This window comes from Apostichopus japonicus, chromosome 9 (assembly GCF_037975245.1).
Source record: "Apostichopus japonicus isolate 1M-3 chromosome 9, ASM3797524v1, whole genome shotgun sequence".
Classification (NCBI taxonomy): domain Eukaryota; kingdom Metazoa; phylum Echinodermata; class Holothuroidea; order Aspidochirotida; family Stichopodidae; genus Apostichopus; species Apostichopus japonicus.
In genome coordinates, this window is record NC_092569.1 from 22,512,494 (window position 1) to 22,524,826 (window position 12,333).

Genomic DNA, 12,333 nt, shown 5'->3' on the forward strand with positions numbered 1-12,333 from the left:
GGTGAACACACGACCTTACATATTTCTTCTTAGCAAAGGTTGATGATTAACTATTAAAACATTTTTTTTTTTCAAATCCCAATATTTTTTTACTCATGAACGTTCATATCAAAAACATAATATTGAAATACTCCAATTGAAAGTTCATTATTTGAAATATAACTCTAATGTAGAAATATGTTAAGCTACTTGGTGTTAACATCAAATTGAACAACAAGCAGTGATTTTAGAACAATTTAGGTATATTTTATAAATAAATGCAGTCCGTGCCGATGTTAAACATTAATTACCATGATCATTGCAAAGTTTACACATTTTACTAACCCTACCTAAAAGGGTATTCCTTTTGTTAGCGTGAAAGAATCAAAGAATGAGATTAAGAAAGCAAATACAATATCATCTTTCAAGAAATAAATAGATAAACAAAGTGTTTATAAGTAGGTCGTTTGAATCCAGACAAGTCAGGTGGTTTCCATTTGATTAGTGAGTTCCTTTTGAGATTTTGACTAGGTTAATATTTTGTGGGACATTGAATTATATTGGTTTCATCGCAACCACTGTAGAATGATTGAGTACATCGTCACGTTCTCTCATTTTCACACATCTTTATCCGAAAATGCAGCTCTATAATGTTTATACCTTTAAATACAGCAAGCTCTTTCGCTTATTTATTTTTAAACATGAAAAAGTAAATAGTTCTTTGAATAACGATACGATTTTAATTTTCCATGATTCAATTTTACTAACTTTCTAAACACAAAGCATAAGCTCTAGCAAAGAAAATATGGAATTCAACAATTATTTCAAACTATCCTTGTCAGACCTCTTTAAGTCTTCACCCTGTGTATTAATATACAAATGATAAAGTAACAATTCCCACACGAAACACTACAGACTTTGATGTAAATGTTTCAAGTGGATTTTACTGTTAATCGTTTGCGTCCCTTTCATATTCACTGATATATGATAATGGCTAGTTTTACTTCTCCATCAGTATAGCCCTACTTGTAATATAAAGCTACGGTGATTTACTGCCTTCAGTTTACTGTCAGCATACCGTAGTTTTTTCATCGTTTCGTCAGGGCGTTAAAGAAAAGTACAGGGTTTGACGGGAAATTAGAACCTCAATAAGTCCTAGATTGGCTTCCTATATATAGTCTTCTTTCAACCATTTTTCTAAAGTTAAGTTTTCTTCTGAATACAGAAATATTTAATTAAATTTAATTTAAGTAATATTTATTTAAACCAAGGCTATTTAGCTTAACGTTATGGACTTGACCGGAGATCACAGTTGTGTTTCCCGATAGAGATCACGAGGGGAAGAATCATATCAAGATGGCCGACTCATAGTTTGTACTGCACGATTTCAGTAGTCTCGATTTCCTTGTCCAATGAGGTTTGACTTCCTTGTTCTTCTGTCTACCGACGCGCGTTAGAGACAACATTTAGGTGGAAACTACCATACTACTAAAATGCATTTTTTAATGAGGTTAACTATGTTCTGTATTTTCTACCGTACATTCTAAATTACTCGATGTAAGGTACGTTATGTCATCGACAGAGGTGAAAGTCATTATCAACTTGAATTCAGAGAAGGGCGAGTCACCAGAAAAGATTTCACCCTTTCGTCAAAATGATCAGCAAGTTTTATTCAATCTTCCAATTTTTATTTTTCCTTTGGACAACTAGCTGCCTCGTTTTTCGTGAATCGGTAAGTTCTAGTACTTTTATATATTTTTTAATTTAATCCAGCATAAAAGTCAAAGTCAATTCATATTTGGTTCCTTCTTATGTAGCACACAGAAACTACAAAAAAGAATTTTAAACGCATTTTATTATGAACCTTCTTCAGTCATCTGTAGTAGTATAGATGTTTTAATGTACTTGCGCGATAACAGAATTTGAAACTAAAGTTTTGATTGTTCAAAAGATGATATAAGATATTGGAAATGGAGACATCATAATTCCTCAAATTCAGAACAATGTTCATATTTGGTATATTGTAGTGATCTGTATTGAAATAAACATCATTGTCTGTAACGCTTCAAAAGTCCGTAACAAATAATTCAAAAATTAAACGCAAAGGATATTGAAGTGTTTAGAGTAAACTTTCGAGTAGATTTAAATATACTTTTTCAGAGTAATGAAATACTTTTAATTAATTTTAAGCTCCCTACAAAAAGAGTCCCAAATTAAAACAAAGTAAAAACGTTCCAATCTTGAATAGCAATTCTCCTTTTGACCATATTTTAAAGTAAAGTTTTGATTGTTCAAAAGATGGTATATGATATTGAAAATGGAGACATCATAATTCCTCAAATTCAATACAATGTTCATATTTGGTATATTGTAGTGATATGTATTGAAATAAACATCATTGTCTGTAACGCTTCAAAAGTCCGTAACAAATAATTAAAAAAATAAACGCAAAGGATATTGAAGTGTGTAGAGTAAACGTTTGAGTGGATTAAGAAATACTTTTTTTCAGAGTAATGAAATACTTAAAATTAATTTTAAGCTTCCTACAAAAAGAGTTTCAAATTAAAACAAAGTAAAAACGTTCAAATCTTGAAGTGCAATTCTCCCTTTTGACCATATTTTGAATTAAAGTTTTGATTGTTCAAAAGATGGTATATGATATTGAAAATGGAGACATCATAATTCCTCAAATTTAATACAATGTTCATCTTTTGGAATCCTGCATTTGTCTGTATCGAAATAAAAAAGATGGTCTGTATCGCTTCAAAAGTGCATGAGAAATAATTCAACAAAATAATAATAAACGCAAAGTATATTTCAGTAATTACAGTTAACGTTGAAGTTGATTCAGTTAAACCTTTTTCAGATTAAATTAAGTACTTAAGTTATTTTAAACTCCCCACAAACCACAAAAGAGTCTCGAAATTGAAACAAAAGACAAGCAATGAAATCTTGAACAGAAAGTCTCCTTTTGACTATATTTTAACAAATCAAGAAATAAAAAGAGATTCGATAATCATTAAATATTATATTTTTGGCAATAATATTGAAATTAGAATTAAATTAAATTAAATCTAATGCTTTCAAGTTCGTTTATGTTTTGCATTAATCTCAGAAATTAAAAGCGTTAACCTTTAGAATTTCTGCAATGTGGTAAAGAAGGCACTAGTTGTATGTAAAGTAAAGGTGTTAGATGAAAGATCGGATAATCAGGATGGATTTTTTTTTGCAAATTCGATAAATAATGGTAATAGTACTAGTAACTTAGTAACGTTCTGGAACCATTTAAGACACAAGCATGTAGTTAAACATTCAAAGTTCTTTAAATAAAAACGATATAAAAGATGTATAAAATATTGAGCTCTTGTTGTGTTAGTAATTCATAAACCCGTATTCCTACCTTTAACTTTAAAAGTGAACATTAACCTGTTAGTTGTATATCTCTCATAGGTACAACTTCAGAACTGTCATGTGTTTAAAAAAGACGTGCTAAAATTTGTAATAGGATTTTATCATTAATGAAATCAGACATAATGCAGACTGTCATAAATGCAAGTTTTACCGATAGTATCATTCAAATACGGTAGTTTCAAATATAGAAACGTTATAGCTAAGATGTACATGCCCATACTTTGAATATCTCGCTTCAGTTTCTTAACTTTATAATAATTTACGAGAAAAGAATGTTTTGACTTGATATTAATTATAGTTTTCATCCGTCTAATTCAATTCACATTGAAACTTATGATTTAATATAATGCCACCAATTTTGTATTCCGATGTAGATCTTCTTTATTTAACAGAAATCTATCAATTTCAATGAAGCAATGGACAAATAACAAAGTTAAATTTTAATTGAGTAACCAATTTAGCGTAAACTCTACATGATTTACTGAGGATGAATAAAATTAAAGTTAATGTTAGACGTAAAAATCTCTGGACTTACAGTTTTGTGCAATTTGCCAAGTTTAAATGAGAGAAGGCAAATATACATGAAATATATATCATTTTAATATACTAAGACATTTTCGCAAAGTCTATAATAAAACTTCAAGAAACTTAATAAATAATTCTTAAGATTTGCAGAATCTGTCGAGCATTTGCAGTTAACCCATAGATATATTTTTATATCCTTCAAAGATTTAGAAAAAAAGCAAATAAGTCATATTGCACATCAATTTGGCGAAAGAATGAGTCAATATGATTTCACCTTCTAAACTTTGAGAACCATTGGCATATCATTCTTCCCAACTGCTTCTTCATTTAATGTATTGTAGTCTTACAAAAGTTATACAACTAGTTTAAGATTATACAAGGATGAGAGAAGTCAGAAAGTAAATAGAGCATGTTCTGAATTTCAAATAAAAGAATATACCAGCATACGTTTATTGTAAATTGTCGTTATATGATCTATTAAATCATATATTGTGTGTAGCTTCAAGATAAGTAGAAAATTCAATAATAACTCAAACAAGACAAATTGAAAAAATCAAAATCAATGTATTGTAAAAAGGACCCCTTCTTTGTCACTTAAAGTTAAAGGTTCGGTTATGACTAAAACATTTTTTTTTTAAAACATTTTTGGGCACAATAAATTTTCAAACATAGAACAGTATCGTCAATATGAGTTTTTTTAGTACTGGTAAAGTTCCTGTGAGACTTGCTTCACCAGTGCGAAGCTATGTCAATCGTAAGTAAGCTGCATATTACGACCTTCGTTTCAGGTCAAAAAAAAAATTAAGAAACGGACGTAATGTGTACTGTCAAATTAATTACTAAGAGAAATACGTTCAACTAAATACATGTAAGATAAAGTATTCTGCAACGTTATTGGCAACCATGTTGATGTTTTCTTATATTTGTAACTGTTTGTTCTTACGTTCGACTATCTACAAAAGTATGTGGATTTACAAACTAAAATCAGAAGATAGTAAGTAAATGTAAAACATTAATTTGTACTGTAAACATAAAGAAAACACATATTTTGCTTAATTCCAATGAAATTTGAAAATCGCTATTCGTCTAATACTTTTATTGCTCATAACTCCTACAAAGTAGTATGATTCGCGATCAATATATATTCTTGGTTCAACAGATCGTAACCCATTCCAGCAAATATCTTATAAAAAATGTTAAGTCTCAATTTATTGCCGTTTCGAACAATATAAGTTCCGATAACTTTTCTCGACTACTTACTTAGAGTAAAAGATTCCGGGATACAGGATACATTGGAAAGACCTTACATCCAACTAAATAGGCTGATAATTTTTTGAATATTCGAAAATTCAACATTTGTTGATTTGATCTTCTTTTTCTTTATGTCAGACTCTTAATAATTAAGATCACAGCGACTGTATGTTTGTATTTTAACACTGACAGTTTATTGCTGAACATTGATACTTAATATATTGACGATACGTTTGTACCTAAGGGCTACCTCTGTGTATTATTGTTATGTTAGCTGAGCGATACAATTAGTTATTGGTATACATTTCTTAACCGAGTATGTCATAATAGCTTTAAAAAGGCACCTCATTTTACTTAAATTTGATCACAACTAACAGTTACATCAATCCCATACTCGTAGATACATAACTTTTACGTCATTAATTATTATTTATAACAACACAAATAAAGTGTTACTTAGAAAGAAAAAAAAAACAACCGTAAGATAACAAAAAAGGGAGGAAGTTTTAATGCCATAACTTGTTGTCAGCCAGCAGAAGATTTTGCATTTTTCATTAACTATCTTTTTATCTATATTTTCCTCTGAAGTTTAATACACCATTTTCGATTGTAAAAATAAAAGTATTTCCTTCTCAAAATAAACTGATATTCCGGAGCAATGTCTGTGTCTGTTTTTGTTTTAATGAAAAATACAATAGTAACAATTCATTTAAAGGGAATGCCACTTATAAGTTTTTCTAAAAAATATATGTCGTAATTTATTTATTCTGTATCATTAGCTAACAAATCTATACTTGAATTTGCTATTTCTGGTTCGGTTGTCACTTTAAAAAAAAAAGGGGGTGTTGATATGTGTTTACAACATAACCTGAAATTACATGTACATTGTGCAATATTTGTCACTTCATTGATTTCGTTATGTTTTACACAGCTGGTACGAACATTTTAAATCTTCCCACTCCCTAACACCTCAAAAATAGTAATATATTAAGTTTTCAATGTCAACATAAAAACCGTATAGGAAATTATCAGGATTTAATTCAGTAAGGTTATAATTATATTGTTTCCTGGTAGATATAAAGCTCTTACAGCATGTAAACGAAATAAGTGCATTTTCGCTTTAACTGTCTCGTCAATTTCTTTCTCTTCAGTGTAAAATTTCAAATGCAAAGATTGAGATTGATCTCTGTTTAGAAAGAACGACAATGCCTATATCAATTATTTTTTTGTCAACCAGGAAGGTTTAAGATTGGGGAATGCAAGTTAGAATTGTAGAAGGAAGAGTTATTGTTGTAAAAACGTAAACACAACAGAGTACAATCATTTTCATCTGCTAGTCTAGTCTACACATTTAATTTGCATCTTAATTCATTATCATTCGAGCGTTGTCTAATGAGCCCTCGAAGGATTTATGAGTACTGATTATTTATAGTGGAGCTAGGCTGTTTATCTGAATTCTGTTTAGTGTTAACCTATACCATGTCTCTTTTAACGGTACATTACAAATATCTGTATTAACACTTCTAATAGATTCAAACACTCCATGCCTTGGCGATACATGTTTTCATCCTCCCACTCCCGTTGTTTGAGAGAGGAATGTGTGAACTTGTTAGCTTAATGTTTGAAATGGACAACTCGAGTAAAGATAAAAGCGAGTCGAGTGATTTGTGTTCATCATCGGTCCCCCTCTCTGTCTTCTCATTTCAATTGGAATACATTTTTCTTTCTAATTTCAAATGAACCAATTTCAATAATTTCAATTTCAATAGCAATATTGTTGCACCCATAGAGTAACTGACATCTTCGCTATCCCCAAATCTATCCAACCGGCAATCACTACTTGTTTTTTTAGTTGATGTATTCAAGTAGGCCCAGTAAGTATTTCCAGTAATACTTCTCAACGTAAATGGGACACACATTTCACATTTACTCCGTAATATAATGAAAACCTGTTTTCAAAAAAGTTTGAAATCTTTTTTCAGAGCTTGATATCCAGAGGTCACTGATTCGAATCATGTTCTATCCAAAAGCTCTTTGCTCTATTCCATTGTTTAAAACAACAAAGTCACTTTCCTGTTATTCATTTACATATATATATATATATCTTTTTTCTTCGGTTAGAGTGCCCAACAGACAAGTGATGGATCTACTAATGGAAAGATATTAGGTGAGTGATGCTTACCCCTCTTGATTCCAAATATGTAATTTAAATATAGTAAACCCTTGTTACATTATATTTATCATGTAAACAACACATGCATTAGGGCATGATTTTTTTTTTTTGGGGTGGGTGTGGTTCGTCTGAAGTATTAGTGGACGAGAATGGAAGAGGAGGTAAGGTGTTTTGGAGCATTCAAATAGAAATCTATCTTAACAGTTAAACAAAACAGTCGATATAACTCATGTTAGATTTGTATGTATTGTGTAAAGTACGCAGTGTTAGGTTGTGCTGTTAGAGTAACTTTTTTCTGCAAAACTACAAGTGTGAGACCTTTCGGATAGTTGAAATTAAGAACGTGTTGTATGCAATATATGTAAACCAATATCAAAAATGCAAAGTAAAAAAAATAATGTGGACAATTTTTTATTTATTTCTTTGCTTTTTAGGTTCATCATCATTTTTCTTCTATCAACAATCGACTTATCCGAGAGATTGCAGAGAAGTTCAGGAGCAATGTTCATCCCATAACTCTTCCGGTGTCTTCGAGATCAAACCAGATGGTTATCCGGAACCATTTGAGGTTTACTGTGATAACACTGACAGTTCCGGTGGATGGACGGTATGTCTTTGGTTTCTTGCTCTAGTATTAACAATTGTCAGACTGAAACAATCATGTTCACAGCAGCTGGAAGAGTATTAACGATGTTACTAACATAGGCGTTGGAGGCGGGGGGGGGGGGCTGGGGTGGCTGCAGCCCCACAACCAATTTTTTTTGTGAAACTTCGGGCAATATGCTGAGAATTTTTCGGGCACCAACTGAAAGAAGAAAAAATTGCAGTGTGTTTTTCAATATTTTTGGGGGGTGAAAATTCGGGCTATATGCTGAGAATTTTTCGGGCACCTACTGAAAAAAGAATAATTTGCAATGTGTTTTTCATTTTTTGGGGGGTGAAAATTCGGGCAATATGCTGAGAATTTTTCGGGCACCTACTGAAAGAAGAATAATTTGCAATGTGTTTTTCATTTTTTGGGGGGTGAAAATTCGGGCAATATGCTGAGAATTTTTCGGGCATCTACTGAAAAAAGAATAATTTGCAATGTGTTTTTCAATGGTTAAACTGATATTAGTATTATCGTTATTATTGTAACGACTTTCCCAATAATTCTAACCAATATGGAAGGGTAATAACACGGAATATATAACCAAAATTTTTCGCGCTCTCCGCGCGCGTTCAACATCTTAATGTGCATGTCAAATAGGCTTTCATCGGTTATCGGCATGTGATGTAAAACCGATGAATGCATATATGATAGCACATTAACATGTTGAACGCGCGCGGAGCGAACAAAAATTTTGGTTATATATTTCGGGCAAGTCGTTACACCCCCCCCCCCCAATCAAATTAGGCTCCTACGCCTATGGTTACTAATATCGGTAACAATGTTATATATGTTTAAGTTACATTGTGCTATTCATTTATTTTTTAATTACCTAAAAACAGAGACGGCTGTGCTGGATGCCAAATATTACGCATTGAATGAAAGATCAGTAACTCTCAAATCATTTCGGTAACGACTCTGTCCATAGGTAATACAAAGGCGCACCGACGGGTCCATCGATTTCAGGCGCGACTGGGACAGCTACAAGTCTGGCTTCGGGTTTCTCTCTCATGATTTCTGGCTCGGCAACGAGAAGTTGTCTTTCTTGACCAACCAGAAGAAATACCAACTGGTGATTGAGATAACCACATCAAGCGGTTACTTAATTCGGGTTTCTTACGATCATTTCCGTATAAGTGACGCCTTTAGTCACTTCAAGCTGGTCAACCTCGGAAACTATTCTGGAGAGAATACTGGTGAGTTATCACGGAAAAAATTAGATATAAACGCAATATTATACCCATATTTCTTAAAAGGCTTTAATATATGTGAAGATTACTTGTTTCGTGACGTCGTCAAACATTTCATTAGATGACAGATATGCAGGGTCATCAGGGGAGATTCACTGACAAACCTCTCTGGCCCATTTGGTACATCCATCTATGGTCAACCATCGCTTTGATAAAAGAATATATCTGAACTTTATTTATCAAACACTTCATTCACTTCATTAGGTAACATACATTCCTAGTAACATTAATGTAATAATAATTCAAATTAATTTTATCTTACAGATGCCATAACATTCACTCCATTGACACCAGCAAAAGATTGTCAGGAAATTTATGATGATGGTTCTAGAAACAACGGTATATACAGCATCAAACCAACCGGATGGACCGGGCCAGCATTTGAGGTCTACTGTAACATGACTGACGGAGGAGGATGGACGGTAAGTGTTATAGCCTACGATAAGCACGGAGATTACATTATGAACTATATAGTTCATTAGATCTTGCACTGGAATACATTTTTCTCTAATGTAAGACTTACTTTAATCGTAACTATTCTTTTCACCGATCTATGTACAATGTCGGAATTTTTCGTTATTTTCTTTGTCATTGTTTTTAATGATATTCGTTTTTATATACAAGAACATTTTACATTGTACCACAGTCTATTGACATTTATGCATATTGCGAACCTCATCATTTGTATTCTTTACCTCCATGATTGAGGAAGTTTGGTTTATTCTACCTTTTAACTCATAACCGACATGTTGAAGGTCTTACGTTTCGAATTACGTTTAAAGGTAGTTCATTTTAAAATAAGATGAAAATTTCAGATTTCACACTTGGGAAGCCACTAATATTATTCACGTTTGTGTTATTAACTACTTTTATCATTTTCAAATATTTAAGGTGTTCCAACGACGGGTCGATGGTAGTCAAGACTTCTACATTGGATGGGACAGCTACAAGCAAGGATTTGGAAATTTAAGCATTAATTTTTGGCTCGGAAATGATAAACTTTATTACTTGACCAACCAAAAGAGATATGAAATCAGAATCGACTTAGTGAACAGATACGGAGCTCCATACTACGCCAAGTTTGACTTTTTTAGGACAAACGACTTAAGCGACAACTATCGGTTATCCGGTCTTGGGACCTACAGTGGAACATCAGGTTTGTAGCCTACACATCTCCTTCAATACTAAATATGGTATTTTAGCATAACTAGATAATGAGACACCACCAGGTTATCGTTTCATCGATAATACCACTTTCAAGAAACATATTTTAACTTCAGTTAAGTTGAGTACATAATGATATCACCTTAAGAATAAAGAAGTAGATAACAATGTAAGGAGGCCAAGCAGATGAAAAATCGATTATATTTGTAATTAGTAGCCTGAGAATGGAAATTGCATCAAAATAGGAAACTACATACAGTTGTCTGTTATAGTTACCAGTTTCACATTCCTGTCAACATTGTCCAATACCTTCAAAAGTGCACTTTAATGGAAACTAATGATAAGCATCGTTGAAACATCATTTAGAATCAGTGATGTACTGATAAATAAAGGCAGGAAGAGAATGCTGTCTGTATCACGTATTAGGAAACAGTATAAGTCAGTCCAAAGATGAAATTGCAGAAAGCTAAACAATAGACAAATTTAAACTTACAATTCATAGTATTCAAGTTATCTCCGTTTGTCTTTAAAATTAGTAAATAACTGACTGACATCCTCAGAACATTTAAGACTGATCTACATATCCTTACATTTGTTAATTTCTCTGAGACGTATTCTGGTAGTTGGAGCAGGTAATCCATTGCGCGACACTATTAGTAAATCATGCCACATGCAGTAGTGACACTTTCCAGAACGCTAACAACTGAGTATTTGTCTCACGTGCAACAATTCCGTTAATTTATTTCATACATATAATTACACCTCTCATACATTGGTGATGAATACCAAACCACAAACGAAATGTAGACACCAAATCAATTGTGTTTATTTAATAGTGCAACAACGCAAATAGTGAATATGTCCATAGTTATTAAGAAGGGCTAAACAAATGAAGATTGCCGCATTTGTGGTGATCCTCGATGATGAGATGCCTCTTAGAGATAAACACTGGAATATAATCTAGGATGATATATAATTAAAGAGAGAATTATGGTCATGTGTGTACATCTGACTACAATAAAATATTTAAAAACAATTAATATCGTATATGCATTATCAATAAGACCACGACCCAATGATAGCCATTAACCACATAAAGCATCGCATTACCTCGTTTTCCCTCAACTAAACTTATACATTGAAATAGTATAATTGACGTAAAGAATGTTAATCAACCAGTCTGAGTATAACGAAAGGTTTAGGATGTATCAGATATACAACAGTTATTTATATGATTTGTATTGAAGGTGTGTTTTTTTATTTGATTCTTTCTTCCAGGCGATGCTCTAAGTCGTCACCGGAACCAGCAGTTTACAACAAAGGACCGAGACAATGACGCTCATAGTTCTTATAACTGTGCAAGTTATTATTATTATAATGGTGCATGGTGGTACGATGACTGTCATGATTCTAACCTGAACGGTGTCTACGGGGCGTATTATTTTTATTGGAGAAACCTTCCCGGTAGTTATTATTATATCAAATTTACAGAGATGAAGATCCGCCCTATCTAGAGACTGAATCAGATTAAAGAAGAAAACTGTTACATCGTTGACCATCATTGATCAACAAATACCTAAGATATTCATTTTAAGAACAAATTAATGTTCTTTTTTGAAAATAAAAAGGAATACTTGAATCCATGTTTTCATGTTTTAATCGCACTACTCGCATTCTTTCCAAGTTACCGTATCTATACCACTTAAACGTGCGATTGGATAAATTGAAACGAATAAAGGAGTTTGATACGATCTTTGCAATATTGTAAATGAAATAGATTAAAGGAAATGGAATAAAGCTAATGCACAGGGGCGTAGCCATAGGTGCAAGTGCCACCCCCCCCATTCGCATATTCTTTTAGAAAAAAAACACAGGGACGGCAAAATAATGTTTATTATATAGACATGCTAAGCATAGACATGTTTTTTACG

The 12,333-nt window shown here is 32.4% G+C and overlaps 2 protein-coding genes across 2 annotated transcripts in view; both read left to right on the top strand.

Moving 5' to 3' along the window:
- The window catches only part of LOC139973992 (techylectin-5B-like), a 116,180-nt gene that overhangs the window by 89,652 nt on the left and 14,195 nt on the right, over positions 1-12,333 (top strand). The gene's annotated exons all lie outside the window — the stretch shown is intronic.
- On the top strand, positions 1,582-12,041 carry LOC139973995 (fibrinogen-like protein A). The gene is made up of 7 exons (XM_071980906.1): positions 1,582-1,711; positions 7,288-7,333; positions 7,774-7,946; positions 8,917-9,184; positions 9,503-9,660; positions 10,130-10,394; positions 11,681-12,041. Exons 1-7 carry the CDS (start codon positions 1,634-1,636, stop codon positions 11,914-11,916), a joined length of 1,224 nt encoding a protein of 407 aa, XP_071837007.1. The 5' UTR covers positions 1,582-1,633; the 3' UTR covers positions 11,917-12,041.

Coding starts and splice junctions, on each gene's coding strand:
- LOC139973995 (XM_071980906.1), top strand. CDS start 1,634: ATGATCAGCAAGTTTTATTCAATCTTCCAATTTTTATTTTTCCTTTGG. Junction 1,712..7,287: donor GCCTCGTTTTTCGTGAATCG/GTAAGTTCTAGT, acceptor TTCTTCGGTTAG/AGTGCCCAACAGACAAGTGA. Junction 10,395..11,680: donor GACCTACAGTGGAACATCAG/GTTTGTAGCCTA, acceptor TCTTTCTTCCAG/GCGATGCTCTAAGTCGTCAC.